Source organism: Pristis pectinata, chromosome 11 (assembly GCF_009764475.1).
Source record: "Pristis pectinata isolate sPriPec2 chromosome 11, sPriPec2.1.pri, whole genome shotgun sequence".
Classification (NCBI taxonomy): domain Eukaryota; kingdom Metazoa; phylum Chordata; class Chondrichthyes; order Rhinopristiformes; family Pristidae; genus Pristis; species Pristis pectinata.
Genome location: NC_067415.1, coordinates 35,118,220 through 35,138,554, shown reverse-complemented (window position 1 = coordinate 35,138,554; position 20,335 = coordinate 35,118,220). Strand labels below are relative to the sequence as shown.

General features: G+C 36.8%; 1 protein-coding gene and 1 long non-coding RNA gene across 4 annotated transcripts in view; one reads left to right on the top strand and one right to left on the bottom strand.

Moving 5' to 3' along the window:
* Nucleotides 1–9,207, top strand: part of LOC127576298 (uncharacterized) — a 46,938-nt gene extending 37,731 nt beyond the window's left edge. The window contains exon 4 of the long non-coding RNA XR_007957210.1: nt 8,751–9,207. This is a non-coding gene — a long non-coding RNA (uncharacterized LOC127576298). The remainder of the gene's footprint in view (nt 1–8,750) is intronic.
* Nucleotides 1–19,112, bottom strand: part of upf3a (UPF3A regulator of nonsense mediated mRNA decay) — a 44,234-nt gene extending 25,122 nt beyond the window's left edge. For all 3 annotated transcript variants that reach the window (XM_052026785.1, XM_052026786.1, XM_052026787.1), the window contains exons 1-5: nt 18,961–19,112; nt 13,751–13,857; nt 11,885–11,991; nt 11,239–11,337; nt 4,508–4,618 (exon numbers count right to left, since the gene is read on the bottom strand). In XM_052026785.1, coding sequence (XP_051882745.1) covers nt 4,508–4,618; nt 11,239–11,337; nt 11,885–11,991; nt 13,751–13,857; nt 18,961–19,077 — 541 coding nt within the window. In that variant the 5' untranslated portion in view covers nt 19,078–19,112. The remainder of the gene's footprint in view (nt 1–4,507; nt 4,619–11,238; nt 11,338–11,884; nt 11,992–13,750; nt 13,858–18,960) is intronic.
* Between the last annotated feature and the right edge of the window lie 1,223 nt (nt 19,113–20,335).

The following is a 20,335-nucleotide window of genomic DNA, read 5'->3' as shown; positions in this document are numbered from 1 at the left end:
TCACAAACATACCCAATCATTTATTTTCATGTCATTAGCAAACTTGGATATATTTCCCTCCTCCAGGTTATAAATATAAATCATAAATAATTGAAGGACAAGTTCTGATCCTGCTGGATACATCCTTTCAGCCTTTAAAGATCTATTTATTCCAACTTTGTCCTCGTAGCAATAACCCATGCACATTAATACAATTCCCCAAATGCTCTTATTTTGTGCACCATCCTTTTATATGGAAACTTGTCAAATGTGTTCTGACAGTCCAAATTCTACCTCTAAGGTTTCTCTATATCAACTCTGCTTGTTACATTCTCAAAGAATTCTCAAATTTGTTAAATGGTACTTACCTTTTATAAAACTACATTGACCTGGTTTGATTACATCAAGCTTTTCTAAATGACTAGCTACTTCTCTGATTATAGACGTAACATCTTACCAACAACAGACTTTAAGCCAATAGGCCTATAGCTACCCACTTTTGTCTTCTTCTTAAGCAATGGAATGACATTTTTGGTTTTCCAATCTGCTGGTACTTCCCACAACTCAGTGAGTTTTGAACCATTTCAACCAATGGCTCCACTATCTCTACAGCATTTTCCTTTAAAACCTCAGATGCAGGCCATCAGGACTTGGTGACTTGCCTGCCTTTAGTCCCATTAGTTTTTTCCGAATACTTTGTTCCTCATGATAGCGATTGTTACGAATTCTTCCATACTGCTTGAAACCGGCCCATCAGAAATTTTTGGATATTTGCAGTGGTTCATCTTGAAGACTGCTGCAAAGTATTGATTTCACTAATCTGCCATTTCCAGTTATTAATTCTCCAGAGACACTCTCTAGGAATGCCCCACACTTACCCAAGCTAGTTTCTTGCTTTTTATATATCCATTAAAGCACTTGCTCTTTGTTCTGATATTACTTGCTATTTTTTTTCTCATTGCTGGCTCATGTAAAAGTCCCTGTCCTTTAGGGTTAAATGCTCTTACAGAGAGATACAGCATGGCTGAGATACTGAATGACTACCTTTCATGTCTTCACATAAGAGGATGGTGGCAATATGCCAGGAGAAAAGGAATGGCTTTAGAACTTAGATATGATAATATGTTAAGCAGAGATACTTAAAAGGTTGTCAGCACTCAGAGAAAAAAAAATCACTCGGTCTGAATAGAATGCTGTAGGTTAAAGGTGTGTAAAAAAAAAACAGGTCTCAGCCAAAAAGCTTCAAATTTCCTTGGACGTGACACTAGCAGGTTGAGAATGTTACAGCCTGTGGAGAGGGATTAATTCAGTAACCACATGCCAGCCAAACCAATGTCAGTGATGGGGGAACTATCTGGAATTATATTTGAGGCAAAGAGAATCGTCAGTTGCAAAAACAGATATTAATGAATGAGATCCAGCCTGAAAACAGGAAGATAGTGTTCAACAAACTTAGATTGACTGCTTTGATAAGGAAATAAGGTTCATTGGAGTAGTGTGGTTTATAATGCAAAAACAGACTTTCAAATGCTATTGAACAAATGCCATATGGTAAACTTGAAAAGAAAATTAATGAAAGTATATTGGTTGGAAACTGTAGTGCATCCATAAAAGGCTTGCTACATGAATGTTACCTATTACTCTAACGACTGCTTCAGTTAGGTGCAGCACAATGAAAACATGAGTGTCTCAGTGTTGCCGATAAAAGGCCTTCCTGGGGAAACCCAAACTAATTTCCCCAAGCTGCATTGCCAGAACAACATAATTTGATGCAAGTTTGATGCTGAAATCATTTCAGACACACTGTTGTAGCTCATATTGGGAAGTGTTTGGTCAAATTTTCTGAATGATAAGAAACCCAGAAATAGTTGTTAACCATTGTATTTGTCAGATGTTTATTTCAATCAGATGGAGTTGAAATAAACTGTGCTACATGATCTAACTTCTAGGCCAGTGCTGGACCGAGGGATTGATACTAAAATTGCTTAATTTCATACATAATAAATTGGATGGGTATGGATGGCATGATTTCAAAGATTGCAAACAACACACAAACTGAAAATGTGGTACACGAAGCTGGTAGTCAACTTCAAGGGAAGACAGATAAAATGGCAAAATAGTCAGACACATGGCAGATGAAATTTAATGCAATGAAGCAGTAGCCTTTGGAAGGAAGGTCGACAGGAAGCATTATGAATTGAATAGTACAATTATAAAGGGGGTATAGAAATAGAAAGATCCGGCGATACACACACCAGTTATTTATAAATATGGGGGCAGTGCCAAAGCAAGATATTGAGCTTAATAACTAGCAAGGACATTATATTTATTATCAGCCATGACTCTACGATAGTTTCATTTCCTTTGAATCAGATGGTGGTAACTTCAATCTTTGGGATTTGAGTGCAAAATATGGACTGAACTCAGAGAGGGTGCAGAAAAGGTTTACTATGTTGATTCCAGAGATGAAAGACTTTAGTTATGTGAATAGATTGGAGAAGCTGGGATTGTTCTCTTTGGAAGGTTGAGAGGGGCTCTGATAAAAGCCATTCAAAATCATGAAGTGTTTGGACAGTGGAATTAGAGAGAAACCAGTTCCATTGCCAAAAAAAAACAAGAACCAGAGAACATTGAGAGAAGGAAATTGTCAAAAGAACCAAATGAGAAACAGGGAAAAAGGTTTTTCTTTCTGTAGCAAGTGGTTAGAATCTCAAATGAATTTCAACAGGGTAAGTGGAGGCAAAATCAATCATGGCTTTAAAAATGGGAACTAGAAAAGTATCTGGAAAGGAAAAAAAAAACAGGGCTATGGGGAGAGGGTGGGGGAATATCTGGGTTGTTCTTACATGGACCCAGCACAGACCTGACTGGCCAAACAACTTCTTTCCCAACTGTATCCATTCTGTGACTCTGTAACAAATGTAGAACTGTGACAGCACTTCACTGACAGAGATATTTTGTCTTTTGGCTAAAGTTTGAGTGGATGTAAAAATTCTGTACTACGAAGCAGTCCAGGGGAACTATCACTCATGTCCTGGCCAACATTCATCCTTCAAATAGCATCAATAGTACAGTATATCTGATCCTTATCTCATTGCCATTTGCAGAATCAGTGTGCTGTTAGCAAATAGGTTGTTGCTTCCTCATAACACTTTAGATATACTTCATTAGATTTGAAGTATTTTGGCATGGTCTCTAGCCATGACAGGCATTGCGCAACTGAAAGATTTTTTTCTCTTGTTTGGTTAAACCCATTATGAATCATTGGTTAGACCTCAGCTAGAACGCTGTGACAAATTTAGTGCAGCAGACTCTAGAATGGACCTCAAAAGCCAAGGAGACTGTTAATAGCGAATTAATACATTGGGAATAGGGATGAGGGAAATAATCATGTGTATTGCAAAACATGGAACTTTTCACAGAGTAGAGAAGGTTAAGGGGCCATTTGACAGCAATTTTCAAAATTATAAAGGATTTGATAAGAGTAAATAAGGAGAATTTTTCTCCCTGCAGTGGTCAATAGCCAAAAGCACAGATTTAAATGCATAAACAAAATAATCAGAAAGAATGTCAGAGGATTTTTCTTACACCTTGCATTAGCATGAACTGGAATGCAGTACCTGAATGAATTGAATCTGCTTCTATCACCCATTTTCAAAAGGGAATTGGATATATAGATGGAGAACCTAATAAAAACATGCAAGGCTATGGCGAAAAGACAGACTGGTATGATTAAATGGATTGATCTTCCATAAAGCTGGCAATGGCATAATGGACCAAGTTTGCTAAGTGATTCTATTAATGGGAAAAATTTAGTTAAAATATTTTATCAGGATGGTAGCTTATTATGCTAGAAAACAACTGTACTAGGATGCAGGGCAGTAAAGTAATGCAAGGTTTTAATTTTGCCAATGCTGGAAAAAATATTTTCCACTGTCAAAAGTACACCATCATTACCTATGCTTATATGACGGTCAGTAATGTGCTGAATTGGAATATTAATAAACATGAACAATGTTTCTGCAAGGATTAAAAACATCTTACTTTCTAAAATCACAAACGCTGTTAGTGTCAGTCATCAATTCTCCGTGAGATATGTCAACAATGTTACTTAAAACAGAAGAAAAAATAAGAAAGAAAAACTAATCTAGCCAGAGATCAGACATAAAACAAAATCAATGAAGTGAATTGTATGAAATAGCAAACAAAAGCAAAGCTAATGGATCTGGCCTAAACTGGATGTTGATTATCCAACAGTGCAGAAGGACCTAAAGGGCCTTTGTCTTCTTTGGGTTAGAAATTTAATCTCAAAGTTCGATTTCAAACATAATTAAAAAATTCGTAAAAATATATATTTATATGAATACATCCATATAAGGAATTATCTCCTGTGCAGTTTTAACTCACATCTGATCAGCTGTTGATACTGACCTAAAGATATAGTGAAATGTCAGTCAGCTATGCTCCTGAAAAAGGTCTCAAAAATAATGGTGATAAAAGTGGACCTGAAAATCACCATCAGACTAACCGATCAGTTCTCTGGTCTTTGCCTCTATCTCGCCCAGTAATGTCTCTGGATTAGCTGCAACTTTCTCTTCATCTGCACAGTAACTTTCCAAAAATTTCTTGTACTCAGGATCTGTAATTACACATAAATGTAATGTTCAAGTATTTATAAATATAAACATTTATTAGTTAAACATTCATTATATTTATAAAGGATAAACTGATGATATTTCATTACTCTAAATTGATGTTACAAATAGCACAAGAAAATGATTTTCAAAAAGTTTTCTGTTAGCAGGTTGAAGCAGAGAAATTTAGACATTCCCCTATTTACCATTAAAAAGGTACACTAAGGTTAGATAGCAACTGTGTAAAACATTAAAATCTAATGCTATGAACATATATTTAAAAGAAACTTTGATTGCTTTTAAATAAGCCTTTTTCTAAGTTGTTTCAGTAACCTAAATATGTCACATTCATGTTTGTGTACCCCAAGGGAATCAAGGGATGTAGTGAAAGTAAAGTTGAGGCAGATGCTCAGCCAGGATGTTACAGAGCAGTATCTAGGGACCTTATGCCTATTGCTTCCACTTGTACTCTTAATTTGCATGTTCTGAATATGTGACATTCACTCAGTAATTCCAGAAATGACCAGTGAATTTGTATTTCTAGACCTATTCATCCCATTTTTAAAGAACAATTTCAATTTATGATCTCTATATTCTGAAGTTATGAGAGATCAGGCAAACTATGCTGTTATTGTGCACAGAAGCAATAATCGTTCAGTTTCAGAACCTCTATTTTGTTAAGAAGCTGATTATCAACAAATGGCTGCATTATTTTCACTTCAAACCTCTGGTGTTGAAGCATAGCATTATTTTGGGCTGCCCGAGCCCAGCAGAAGCACTCAACTCTTCTAACTTCACAGTAATACTTTGATGTGCAAGATGACATGGGGAAAAAAAATTTTTTAAATGCAATGAGTGGTTAGGATCTGGAATGCACATCTAGGGTTCGTTGTGGAAACAGATTAATTGCAGTGTTCAAAAGGGTGCTAGTTACCTGAAAAGGAAAGAATTTGCAGGGTTAGGGGTAGAAACAAGGGAAGTGAGACTCATTGAAATACTCTTGCATAGAGCCAGCCCAAACTAGACAGGCATATTGACTTCCTTCTTTGCTTAACCATTTTGTGACTCTGTATCAGAAACCATTTCCAATTTTATATTAAGATACATGTCAGAACCAGTTTTAATAGTGTAATTTATAAATTTTGCTGTGTTTCATTTAAATAAACTGTGTGCTCAGTATGTTTTTAAGAAACCTGTTCAGTTTCTTTGTTCATTTATTGCTTGTCATCCAATAGTGTACAAGTTTATCATGTAGCAACACACGTAACAATTTAGGAATACACAATTCAGAATAGCAAGGATTCCCTGTACAACCCCTGGGTTTTACCATTTTTAATCTAGGCTAGTAAGGACATACTCTGGCTTCTGAGACTCAGGAAATTCATGTGGGACTGCTAAATCCTAGTTTCTTAAATGGATGAAACCCAAAACAGTCAGCAAAAGAATGCACAGAGGGAGAAGGAAGAGGAATACAAATAAGTACCAAAATTAGAAAATTTTCAGCCATTAGATTTTCAGATTTATATCACCTTTGGATTCTTTCCACCTAGCACAAAACACACATCACCCCTGTCCCCTACCACCCCCTCAGAAGCTCAACAATTAAGAGGAAATACTTTGACTTTACTAGGCTAATTTATTTATTCTTTATGCGAACTAAATGTCAGGCATTAATTATGATGGATCTCACAATTTATTTTTCTTTTCATTTTATTGTGCAGAAAGTTCAAGCATTACATGCAAAATTATTATGAAACAATAAAATATGGCTGAAGTACTTTGAGAATTTTAAAAAAATGTTTAATAATGCACAAACAATGATGTCAATATTTTTCAGTGACAGTGGTAGTGGAAGTTAAATCAATTTAAACCAAAAAACAGGAAGGTTGAAAACATGTACAAAGAGGATGGTACTATTCTGTAGTTTTGAAATGTATCATCTCAAATTATTGCTCTTCCAAAATAACAATTTGCATTTGTATAAAACAAGGTGGAGAAATATCTCAAAGCATTAAACAGGAATGTAATCAAACTGAAGTTTGATACTTAGCTACAGAAACATAAGGACACACCACCTAAGACTTCATCAACATAAAATTTTATGGTTCAGATTAAAGAAAGATAAAATAGTAGAGTGAAGGAGTTTTAGGCAGGGAATTTTTTGGCCTAGGCAAATAAACAGCATGACTGTCATAGGTGGAGCAATTAAAACTAAAATCAAGAGAGCAAAAGATTATTATTGAAGTACAGAACAAAGATTGAAGCTTGAAAGAGATTTCAGACAATGGACAAATGGAAAAAAAGTCACAGCAATTTGAAAAATGGGAGGAAGACTTAAAAAAATCATTAAAAAAGATATTGTTTAAGCAGAAAGCAAGCATAAATTGGCAAACTCAGCCAAAATAGGCTAATTGGACTTGAAGCCTGTTATAATTTGAGTAGGAGAGTTCTGACTAAACCCAAGGTTAACCCTGGTAAAGAAGGAAGTTACACACACAAAATGCTGGAGGAACTCAGCAGGTCAGGCAGCACCTATGGAGGGAAATGAATAGTCAACGCTTTGGCCGAAACCCTTCTGAACTGGAAAGAAAAAGAGGGCAGAAGCCAGAATAAAAGGGGAGGGGGAGAAGCATGAGCTGGCAGGTGATAGGTAAGTCCAGAAGAGAGGGGGAAGGTAGGTAGGTGGGGGAGTGGGGGTAAAAGGAAATGATGTGAGAAGCTGGGAGGTGATAGGTGGAAGAGGCAAAGGGCTGAAGAAGAAGGAATCTGATAGGAGAGGACAGTAGACCATGGAATAAAGGGAAGGAGATGGGCAGGTCATGAGGGCAGGGGAGGGGAAAGAGAAGAGGTGAGGGGGCCCACAGGAATGAGGAAAAACAAAAGTGGAGGCGGGGGGAAGGAAGCATCTGGGAAAAGAAGGAAGGTAGTCTGAGAGATCACTGGAATAGTCATGTCCTGTGGTAACAAAGGCACGAATAAGGATAACAGATCAGTTGAGAGAGGTGCAGAGCTGGCTGACATTAAGGAACCGGACATTGACAGTTTTGCTGATAGAGTGGACATGTCAAACACAATATCAAAGTGTTGAAGTGTCTGTCTCAGCTTCAGAGTATTTCCTGAAATAGGAAAGGTAGCCAGGGATCTGAATTTTGGCAGGGACCAAAGACAATGGCTTCAATCTTTGCTATTTCTGGATAAAAAAATTCTACGCATCCAATGATGTATGTCAGATAAACAGTGTGACAAAAGAGAAGTCAGAGGCTTGGATCCATAGCAGTATCCATTCACAGTAAACAGCAGGGCACTGGGAAGTGTTGTAGAACAGAGGGACCTTGGAATTCAGGTACATGAATCCCTGAAAGTGGAGTCACAGGTAGACAGGGTGGTGAAGAAAGCTTTTGGCATGCTGGCCTTCATCAGTCAGGGCACTGAGTATAGAGGTTGGGAGATTATGTTGCAGTTGTTCAAAACACTGATGAGGCGACACTTGGGGTACTGTGTTCAGTTTTGGTCACCATGCTATAGAAAAGGTGTTATTAAAAGGGAAAGAGTGCAGAAAAGATTTACAGGGATGTTGCTCGAGGGACTGAGTTACAGGGAGAGGTTGGACAGGCTAGAACTTTTTTTTCCCCCTTTGGAGTGTAGGAGACTGAGAGGTGATCTTAAAGAGGTGTATAAAATCAGGAGGGGCATTGATACGGTGAATGCACTCTTTTTCCCATGGTTGGGGAAATCAAGAACTAGAGGGCATAGGTTTAAGGTGAGAGGGGTAAGATTTAGTAGGAACATTAGGGGTCAACACACACACACGGTGGTACATATATGGAATGAAGTGGTTGAGGGAGGTACAATAACAACTTTTAAAAGACAGTTGGACAGGTACATGGATAGGAAGAGTTTAGAAGTATATAGGCCAAATGGGACTAGCTTGGATGGGCATCTTGGTCAGCATGGACCTGTTGGGCTGAAGGGCCTATTTCCATGCTGATTAACTATATTGCAGAACTGTGTACAAATAGTCACATTCTGAACTAGGTACATGGGTGTGATAGAAACAAATATGGATAGGCTTTGGGGTGCATGGGGATGTAGACTTTAAAAGGAAATAATGTATGCTTTTGATATTTAAACCCTTAGGTTGGTTGCTGATTCCATTGAAGTTAAGGAGCTGAAAAGGATGGATTTTTGGGAATCGTCAATGATGAAACAAAAGATGCAATTATGAAGCTCAATTACTCTAGCTGAAAAAGGTGTCAAATGACATTATCGTAGAACAAGAGGAGACACAAGAGGCTACAGACGCTGGAAATCTGGAGCAACACACAAAAGGCGCTGGAAGAACTCAGCGAGTCAGGCAGCATCTATAGAGGGAAAACGGACAGTTGACATTTTGGGTTGGGACCCCTCACCTGGACTGAAAGAGTATAAAAAGGTGGGGGGAAAAGGTGTGGAGCAAGAGCTGGCAGGCAATAGGTGGATCCAGGTGAGGGGATGGGGTGATAGGCAGGTGGGAGAGCGAGGAGAGTAGGAATGATGTCAGAAACTGATAGGTGATAGATGGAAGTAACAAAGGGCTGAAGAAGATGGAATCCGATAGGACAGGACAGTGGACCATGGAATAAAGGGAAGGAGATGAGGGGAGCTGGTGGGAGGAATGTGTGGGTGATGGGCAGATTGAGAGGGCGGGAGAGGGGAAAGAGATAGGGTGATGGGGGCCAGTGGGAGAAGGGGAAAAAAAAGAGGGGATTGGTTACCAGAAGTTAGAGAAATTGATGTTCATGCCATCAGGTTGGAGACTACCAAGATGGAATACAAGGTGCTGTTCCTTGAATCTGCATGTAGCATCAACTTGGCAGTAAAGGAGGCCATGGACAGACATGTCATTGTGGGAATGGGAAGTGGAATTAAAATGACTAGCCACTGGGAGAACAAGTAGAACAAAGTTTGATGGTTTCCTATTAATTATAAAACCAGTGGATTTGGTAACAAAAGAAAACTAATGAAAAATATAGGAAAAACAGAAAGTCAACTCAGATGTAAACAATATTCTTCCAGCAGCAAGAATTTGATAGTAACATTCTCTAATTAAAGATATTTTGATTCCATATTGTAAAGACAATGCAAATCCATCTGTTAACCAAACCAGAGTATATTATAGGAAGGAGAATGGAGTGCCCTGCTGCTAAAAAAGAAAGCAGGGTAACAATATTCCTTCATCAATAAAGGAAATAATTTTATGGTTGAGTAGACATTAAGAATTTGTTTAATGCATCCTGATCATACAATATGTTTTATTAACTACTCAAAATTTTAGATTTTAATCAGAGGCACCATGTTTTCTTCTGTATCTGCAAAATAAAACTGACAAAATTTAACTTTTTCGGCATTGATTTTTAATTGTTAATCTGGTTTGCTAGCATTTATCAAGAAATTAAAACCCCCCCAAAAAAATCAGAAAATCTCAACTAATACAGATAGCTTGTTGATTGCTATTAAAATCATAATGGAATTCCTAAGGAGCTAAGTGTTTAATGACAAAGTCAACATGATCAATCACAATGATTGTTATTGGCTGTATTTTAAGAATGTGGCAGTCAGAGAAATTAGTTTACACATTAAAATATAAAACATTTACATACAAGTTCAACATTAAGAGATAAAATGAGTAACATTGCTATAAATTTGTTTATTGAGAAGAATATGTATGATTTTTATGTAGTACGTTGTATGATTTTTCTTTTCATTTATCTGACTCATACAAACCCGCTTATTGATCCTTAGCCTTTGTCTCAATCTAATAAGAGTGCATATTCTATGTGGCTTTCAAACAGAAGAACAGGTGGTGCACAGAAGAAGGGACCTTGGTTATAATCCCATATCTTACTATTGCTAACCTCAATATTAGTCAAATAAAAAGAGATACACACTGGAATACAGGGTCCATGTGAGCCACATAGAATGGATGGAAATATAGCTATTCAGGGAAATATCCAGCATAAACATATGACAGAATTTATGGAAAATGTTTTAGACATTAATTTTGAAAGAAGTTAATATGTTACAGTTTTGTTTAAAAACAGTAATTCACAAGACAGGGCACAATTACCTATCCATCTAGAAGGAACCTACAGTTCCTTATCATGCTATGACACCAGATGTTTTGCCTCCATCATTCTACCTAGAAAGTCTATTTTGTATGTTGATTATTATTTGTGGGAATGTGTTCAAATTAGTAAACACATCTCTTCACCCCAATCTTAAATTCTGCTTCAGTGCTATACCTTATGGTTTAACTTTTCAATCTTATATACTGTAGTGTGTGAGCCATACCACCATCCTATGCCTTGAGCAAAAAGGCCAACAAAATTTCATCTAAATTTCAAAAAAATATGATTAGCTTTATGGTTCCTCTTTGATGTTGCCCTTGTGAATTAATATTAACAACTAGACACTGAAAAAGCACTATCTGATTAAACACTTCAAGTTAACAACTTGCATTTTACAATTTTGGTTATACAAGATAGTATTCTATTTGTTTTGTATGTGAGATGAAGTGATTGAACATATAAATCCAAGTACATTACTGACGGTGCTCTTTTGCTTTGCTTTTAGCCAAGATAATTACCTTCTTCAATACTCCCTGATTTTGCATCTTTCTTCTTCAGTTTCCTTTTAGAAATTTTTTGAAATGGTGCAAACTCAACTACAGCAGGGTATTCCTGGCCTGGATTGGTTCCAATCATAGGAAGATAAAGAGTAATTTATTGTTTAAAACAAGTTTCAAACTAAAATTCTGTTCAAACGTAAGTATTTCATATGCTTTCAACGAAAATCACATTAGCAAAATTTTACTGTAAACATAACGAGTGATGATATAGTTTTTAAATTTTGATCACAATAAGATTTGGTCTTCAACTAATATTACAACTACAAAATATTATAAACTCCCAATCTGAAATTCATGTTAACAAATTGATAGGCAATGCATTTTGATCCATTAAACAAGTCCCAATGAGCTGAACAATCAAGAAAACTACAAATTTATAATGATAAAAAAACGTGATTAAAAGTAGTGGGATTGGACACATTTAATATTTTTGCACAAATAACAATAAAGCCTATTTTTTGGTGCAAACACAGATGTACATTCATATCCAATGGACATTACAGGAGATGCAGCAGCTGTGGTATTTAATGAGCAAATGGGAGTTTCCTGTAAAATGGGAAGTCTGGATTGTTTGATTTGTAACTCAAACATTTTCCATTTTTACCTTTATTATCAATGAAGATATATCCATCAAATCGGTCTCTGAACAGAATTATATCATCAGGATTTTTAAAATTGATGTAAGCTCTGGAGAATAGGTGGGGGTAAAGGCTGATGAAAAATAAAAATATATAGTTCACAATTTCATATAGAACCTAGTGATAGGCATAATTAAACAATTGCAATAAAAGATATTGACAAGTCAAAAAATCCTTAGTTTAGCAAGTCACTAGTAACACAAGAGTAAGAAATGAAAAAAAAATTATTGGCTTCTAAGTGATTATATGCAATCTGCACCATCGTGGAGTCTGCACAACTTAATCTACAAGGGGGAAAAAAAATCAATTGAAACAGTAGACCTTTTCAAGGCAAATACTAAATGTTATCCCCAGCCCAAAGAAGATTAGCCTAATATTGTTACTATTCAATGAAAACTGAATCACCCATTTTGAAATCTGTAAACACAATCTGTTCAGAATATGTAAAAGATACTGTATAAATAATTTAGATCACAACTGCAAACCTGTACACCCCTTCACAGAAAGAATACCAATGCCAAAAACAGAAAGAGTACAATGCAAAATAAAATGGACTTTGTGTTTGCATATTGGCTTCCATAACCTCAGGCAATCCCAAAGCATTTTACAATAAAATCTTTTAAAAAGTGCAGTTACCATTGTAGGGCAAGAAAAGGTCATGTAGGTAATCTATTTAAGGGCTGTTGGTCAACAGTAATAATTGCCCAAAACAACAAGATGAACTTCTCTTTGCTTTTCAAAAGATATAGAGAATCTTTTACATTTACTGAAAAGACAAATGAGGTTAATTTTAACAACTCATTTTAAAGATGGCATCTCCAGAAGTGCAGCAGTGCTTTCTGTTCAATATTGAAGTATGAAATATGTTTATTATCATTCACCAAAGGAAGATATCAGGATGAAAAATATTGAGGACGGACTTAAGATATTAGGGCAGACCTTCCACTTGGCGTAGGGTCAAGAAACTGGAGCTACAGATAGACAGCATTTTATAGAAACTGGTCTATTTTTAACTTCAAGTGATCACAGTGGAAACAGAAACCTTCCTGATTTTTCTTTCCAATGTATCAATAGTGGACAATACACAGTGTCTGATTTATGGCAGGGCAGCAAGTTAAAAAATGCTTCACTGTGGCTATTTTCTTTGCAGAAGGGTAAAAGCTAGAAATTCAAAATAAGTTTTTAAAATCTGAACTCTTTGGAAAGAGGGAAAGTAGGGAAAGACAATTATAACGTTGTATAGATACTGAAAAGGACATTATCAATCTAAAACTATTTTCTTTAAATTTGTTTTTAGAATTTTAGAAAGACAGCTTGTAGGAAAAGCACTGGCTGGAGTCTTTAATAAATTTGGATTTTTAATGGATGGAATTTAATTCCTATAGTATTGGTCACCAAGGCTGTATATCTTAAAGTTATCAATTACAGTGTGATTTGTTTTATTATACAAGTTGTAAAAAAATTGTATTTAGACTAGTTTTATATTAGCAACTATTTCAACAAAAAATTCAATACAATTCAACTATTTTAACAGATTGTAGATTAAAAAGTTATAATAATGCAGCAATACCATTTCAGTTTTTTTTCAAGTCAGTGTTTTCTGAGAAATATTACTTTCTTAATGGCGAGTCAATTAAAAAAAAACAAACTCAATTTTTGTGTTTTATCAATGGAATACATCCAAGAAAATGAACTACATATAAAACTAAAAAACACTTATTTTGTATTTACATGAATGACTATCAATGAGTTACTGAATCTTATGTTTAATTGATTTTAATAACTTATTATTAACATTATCCACTTATAAATGGATACAATACATGTCATACCTTACATCTGCAGCACAAAATTCAAAATAATCATGTGTAGGTAGTGGATGCAGTTGTTCTTGTAGTTGTGCTCTGGTTAGGTTAGGAGGTAAACGCCGTATCACCACCTATAGACATATGAACGAAGGAATGAAGGGATTTTTCAAGAATTGTGGAACAAGAATATTTCTTCCAATTTAGTTTATTAATTCACCGAGGCCCAAGTCATATCCAATTGTTTCCTCAAAAGATTTCTGGGCTTTTGCTTCCATTACACTTTGAACACTGGCTTCACGTTCATGAGCAATGTACTACACAATTTTATCTTGTTTCACATTTTGACAAGCTTTAAGAAAACTCAACATTTATTAAAAAGCAAACAAGTCTACGCAATGCACCATGCACAATCCAGTTTTTAAGCTTGATAAAAGTGTCATGATAAATGCTGATTTGCATTTGTTTTACTCAACAGTATAAGACTTCTGTTCTGCATGAAGAGACCTCGAGGGGAGCTTCTGAACATTTTCTCTGCATCAGAGCTTCCTCTACATGCACAAGGTGTTGTGCTCCAAATTATATGGATGTGCAGCCAAATATTGAAAATTTAAAAAAATGAATACGGATTTTCATTTCTCAAAGAATAGCATATGTTACTTAGACAATTTTAAGTGGCTTTTACTTTAAAATTAGTTTAAAATTGGTGGTTTTGAGATCAAAGCATAAACATGATACAATCAAAAATCAAAATAATCTTTTTAGGATATGGTTATGCCACAACACAGCATCAAAATAATGGAAAACCAATGTATACAGCCCAAGTATGGCCATAAGGTATTGCAACAAAATAGAAAAACAGAGAATGTAGCAGCACATATAGGAGTTGGTCAGATGACTGAAAAGAGTTAATGGTTGTTTTTCAACCTGGAGAGGGAATCATCAGGGATAAGTGCCAGGACTGATATATTCTCAAAAAATTACATGAACTTTTGTTGCAAAGTCACAAAGCTTAAGTGACTTCGAGGATATAGATCATCAGATTGATTACATACAAGACATGTTAAACTTAATACAGGAAACATTGTGAGGTGATTTTATTTTCCCCAAATTCAAAAGTAAATAGGCATTGTGTTAAAATGAATTCACAGTAGAGGGACTTCAGCGCTCAGGCCCTCTCAGTCCCTAAAATATGGGCAGATATACAAACCTGAAAAGAAATCTTACATTTTATAAGTAGAGGTATGCTGAATCCAGTTAAGTCACAGTTAGTATACCTCTACCAAAAGAATTGGATGGGTTCAATGGCTTCTTTTTATGAAAAGACAGGAACTACAAAGCAAGCAAGGCAGCACATTTTTTTGGAAAACTCATGATGTTACTATTGAAAGACCTGTTGTCAATGATATCATGATGGACCAAATTTCCCCAAGCAAAGTGGTACTTGGTCTAAGTAAACTAATCGCCCAAGGACACAAATGACAAAATTATCTATGCAGGTACAAGTTTAAAACAAGTTAAGGAATCAGTGAAGGTGATGACATTTTTGTAAGTCTGTAGCATCTGCTAAGAATACTCAAACTGGCATTTCAAAACTTGAGCACTTCCTCAAACAAAAGATGTAACAAATGAAAAGAACTTAGGGGAAAAAAAAGAGGGAGTGAAGGAGCACCTTTTTTTTGACGAAAAATATAAACAAACCATACAATGCTTATGTAGAGATCAGAAAATGATTAAATGGCATGTTGAGACAACAGGAGGCATGACTAGAGAAATAAGAAATTAAATGCATTCCAGAACATGTGAATGGTTAAATACAATTAATTAAGAATGGGAAACACAAAAACCAGGCAAAGTAGAGCAGCCAGAAAATTCTGTGACAAGAAAAAAAGCAGTCAAGCACCAATGGCACAGAGCATTCTAATGTGGGGGCATAGTACCCACCCCAAAACTAGCCCTCTGCCCTCCATGCCTAAACTTTCCTCACATGTTCTAAAGAGAAAATTATATAAGAGAACTGAAATATTAATTTGCTGACATTAATGTTAAGGCCATGGTTGCTAAAAATGAGGTTCATCGAGCTACACAAAAAGATAAAATACGATGCAGTTAAGCCAAACTTCAAGTTTTTCTGTCAGAAATTACAAATATACCAGTTATCAGAATTTATCAGTTTATTATCACTGACTTAAGTGACATGAAATTTGTTGTTTTGCAGCAGCATTACAGTGCAAAGACATAAAATTACAATAAATTACAAAAATAAATAAATAGTGCAAAATAAAAAGGAATAACGAAGTAGTGTTCATGGGTTGATAGACTGTTCAAAAATCTGATGAAAGAGGGGAAGAAGCTGTTTCTGAATTGTTGAGTGCGGGTATTTAGGCTCCTGCACCTCCTCCCTGATGATAGTAATGAGAAGGGTGCCTGTCCCAGATGGTGAGGGTCCTTGTGATGCATGCCGCCTTCTTAAGGCACTGCCTCTTGAAGATATCCTCAGTGGTGAGAGGGTTGTGCCTGTGATGGAGCTGGCTAGGTATACAACCCTCTACAGCCTCTTGCAATCCTGTGCATTGGACGCTCCATATCAGACAGTGTTGCAACCAATCAGAATGCTCTCCCACCAGACATCTATAGAAATTTGCAAAAGTCTTTGGTGACACACTGAATCTCCTCAAACTCCTAATGAAGTAGAGCCGCTGGTGTGCCTTCTTCATGACTGCATCAATGTGTTGGACCCAGTATAGATCCTCTGAGATGGTGATGCCCAGGAACCTGAAGCTGCTCACCTTTTCCACTGCTGACCCCTCACTGAGGACTGTTGCGTGTTCTTCCGACTTCCCCTTCTTGAAGTCCACAATCAATTCCTTGGTCTTGCTGACGTTGAGTGCGAGGTATCATTACGACACCAGTCAATCTATCTTACTCCTGTACACCTCCTCGTCGCCATCTGTGATTCTGCCAACAACAGTGGTGAAATTGGTGAAATTATAGATGGTGTTTGAGCTGTGCTCAGCCACACAGTCAAGAGTGTAGAGAGAGTAGAGCAGTGGGCTAAGCACGGATCCTTGAGGTGTGTCTGTGTTGATTGTCAGCAAGGAGGAGATATTACCACCCATCCACACTGACTGTGGTCTCCCGATAAGGAAGTCGAGGATCCAGTTGAACAAGGAGGTACAAAGGCCCTGGTTTTGGTGATTAGTACTGAGCAGATGATGGTGTTGAATGGTATTATGACCATCAGGAAAAGGCCCTCTTGTCTGTCCAGTCTAACCAACATAATCGTATACTTCATGCATCACAATATGGTCTCTTCCCCCTTCCACCATCCAAAAACATCTCCTGGATTTGTTGGAAAGTATATACATTTTTTTGTTAAGAACAATATTTCCTGAAAGAGTTCTAAAACAGATCAAACAGTTTTTTCCCCAAATATTCTCTGCTAAAAATTCTTTAAATCAAAGGATTAACTATCTGATTCTGATTCTGCACATCAATGTAAACCGATGCCTATAAACAATAATATCATGATGGGAAACAAGAACAGGATTAAACCATTCAACTCTCATGCTTGTTCCACCAATTAGATAATTGAGCCCAATGTCAAATCCATTATCCCATCTTTGCAGTGTATCCCTTGATGCCCTCCTAAAAAAACACCTCTCTCTCTTTAAAATATCCACAGCCTTTAGAACAGAGTCCAGAGTGCCACTACCATTTGTTCTTAAAAAAAATTTTGCTCATAAACTATCTAGCTCAAATTTTAAGCTTGCTTTCATGTTTTTGATTCCTCCATTTGAAGAAGTAATTTCAGGCATAAATTTACCATCTCCACTGTAACAATAAGCATCAGAAATTCATTAACAATTCAACATCAGCACTTTATTCCCTCATGCAAGATCAAGTCTGTTAAATAAATTGAGTATCTTCAACAAAAGTATTTAAGATTGTTGGTTAGTTGTTTCTCTCTTTAGAAAATAGGTAAGCGTTAAGTAAAATTGGAAAAAATTCTAAATGCTTCAATAATATGATTGCAATATAAGAACTGGTTTATTTTATACAGAACCAATCAATTCTATTGTTATTAATCATATTTAAAATAATAAAACCCCTGAAAAGATTCCCTTTTAAAAACCAAAATCACAAATAATGTACCTACAAAAACTAAAACAAACTTAAAAATCTCCTAGAGATCAATACACATTACACACAAAAAATTATTTTATTCCCAATAAAATGTTTAAATGAATAGAAAATTAATTGCCCACATTAGAGTTTAGAATAACATTCAGTGCATTAATTAACAAAACATACGAGTTTGCCAGATCTGTAGTACTGATCACACATTTCAAGCAGCTGATACAGTGCTGTTTAAAAAAAATGTTCGGCTCTGTTCAAGAGAAATCCAATTAATGCCTTAAATTGGCCGAACACATTGGTTGCAACTAATTTTTTCTTCCCCGCATACGTACAGCAATTATATCTATAACTGGCCTTCCAATTTGTGTGTTTACAAAGATATCATGCCATTTTAAACAACGTCTCTGGTTTACAAAGAATTAATATGTATTGGGGCAATTAAAAATGTACAAAACATTGACACCTTCAGCAAAATTTGTTTTAAAACACTGATGAAATTACAAAAAAAACAAATGGGAAAGTACATTTTTCCGTAATGACTGACATACTAACGAAATTACCTCAGGAGATATCTAACAATCATGGGATCGTTGCGTATTCTCCCTTTTACCTAAAGTAAATTTCACCACAACTGTTTTCATAAGATAATCATGACCCATCTCTTGTCTTGTGATCATAAATTTGATACGTGAATACAGCGGGTTGCCTCCGATAATGCAATGTTAAGATCAGTTTGTAAATTAACATCGAATAACAATGCATGTTTCCCCATTTATTCGTTGGAAAATTTCTGCACCAGCAATTTCAAGTGCGCGGATGCCTTCAACGGGCACTAGGGTAAGGAACGAGCGGCCGCCAGCCGCCAGCCAGCGACCCGAAGGAGCAGCGGAGCCGCGAGGACTGACAGTTGCGGCCGAAGGCAGCACGTGCTGTCATTGGGGCTCGGGTTGGCTCGCGAGCTGTCAATCATCCGCAGCCTTCGCTTCATTCGTCTCACGGTTTTAACTCTCACGTCACCATGGAGACCCCGCAACGCTCTCGACAAAAAAAAGATTCGGGCTTGAGGTAAGAAAGCGGGCAGCGTGGCCCCCCCCCACCTTAGTGAGCACCTCTTTTTTCTCATCCTTTTCTTTCCGCTTCTCCCCTTCCTCTCTGTCTCGGAACTGGATCTCCACTCGCCGCTCTCGTCCCTTGTTCTCCTTCTCCTCTTTCATTCCGCAGGCGCGCCTCTCGCTTTCTTCACGATGGAAGCGCCACCTATCGCGAGAATTTCCGCGCACTCAGTCGCCCTCCGCTTCACTGCTGCTCTCTGATTGGCTGCTCCCAACGCCTTGATGCCACAAACTGGATGACCTGGAGATGCAGTGTGTGTGATGTTGTGGAGATTCAGGCGAGGGTTTCTGGTAGCCAGCCCACGCACAAACCTGCCAGGAACAACGTGTGGCGAAGTAATATATTGGTCTCAATTGAAATTCAAGTTGGGAATTCCAAAGGAACATGTTCTGGGATCGCCCTATGTTTTGGCAGGCAGAATGCCGTTAAAAGATCATTCCACCTTCGTGAATAGCTGGGTACATGCACAGAACAAAATAACTGAAACGGTAGAGGAAGGATGGTCAATCAAAGAGTAATTTCTTCAAAACGACATTGAGACGAGGATCGAAAATCATTGAGCTAGAGTTGTGAGAATAGGACAGGAGCAGAAACAAGACCCATAATGTCCAGTAAGGAAGAGGGTAATAACGTAGTGTAATAAAAATACAGAAAGGTGTACATTAATTATAGTTGAGAGACTAGATATTGGAACTTGAAGATATATGTTTATGAATGCTACATCCATTAGGAATAAGATATCAAAACTGGGTTGGTGTGGCGGTAGGCAATTCTTATGTAGCGAGAATATTGGAAATATAATTGAATAGTGAGGATGAAACTAAATATAACATTCAAGATATAAAGTGTAGTGGAAGGAGGGGGAGGGAAGCAAAAATGTAACATGTTTTCATAGTAAATCGTTTTGTATGATTGTCTTCTCTGAATCGGGTAAACAACATTTATTCACTTGAAAAAAGGAAAGCTGCAGAATGAACTATTTTATGCCTTTATTATTGTAAAAACCTTGCATCATGTTCAGAAAATTTTGGGTTTTGGTACCACCTTAGAATTTTGAGCACATAATCTAGTCTGAGAGTGAAATTCAAGAGCAACAGTCTTGCCTTGTAGTCAAAGTTTATGGTTCAAGTCTCACTTTAGAAGTCTGAGTAAGTAATCTACTACAATTTTGAGACAGTATTCCATTGCTGGGTGAGCTATCTTCAAGATGAGAAATCAAATCTACCTTCATCAGTCCCAGGCAGACTTAGGGGTCAACAGGGAGAATGTGCAAACTCCACACAGATAGCAACAGAATTCAGGATCAAACCCGGATTGCTGGAGCCCTGAAGGAGCAGCTCCTATCTGTTTTAACTTCAG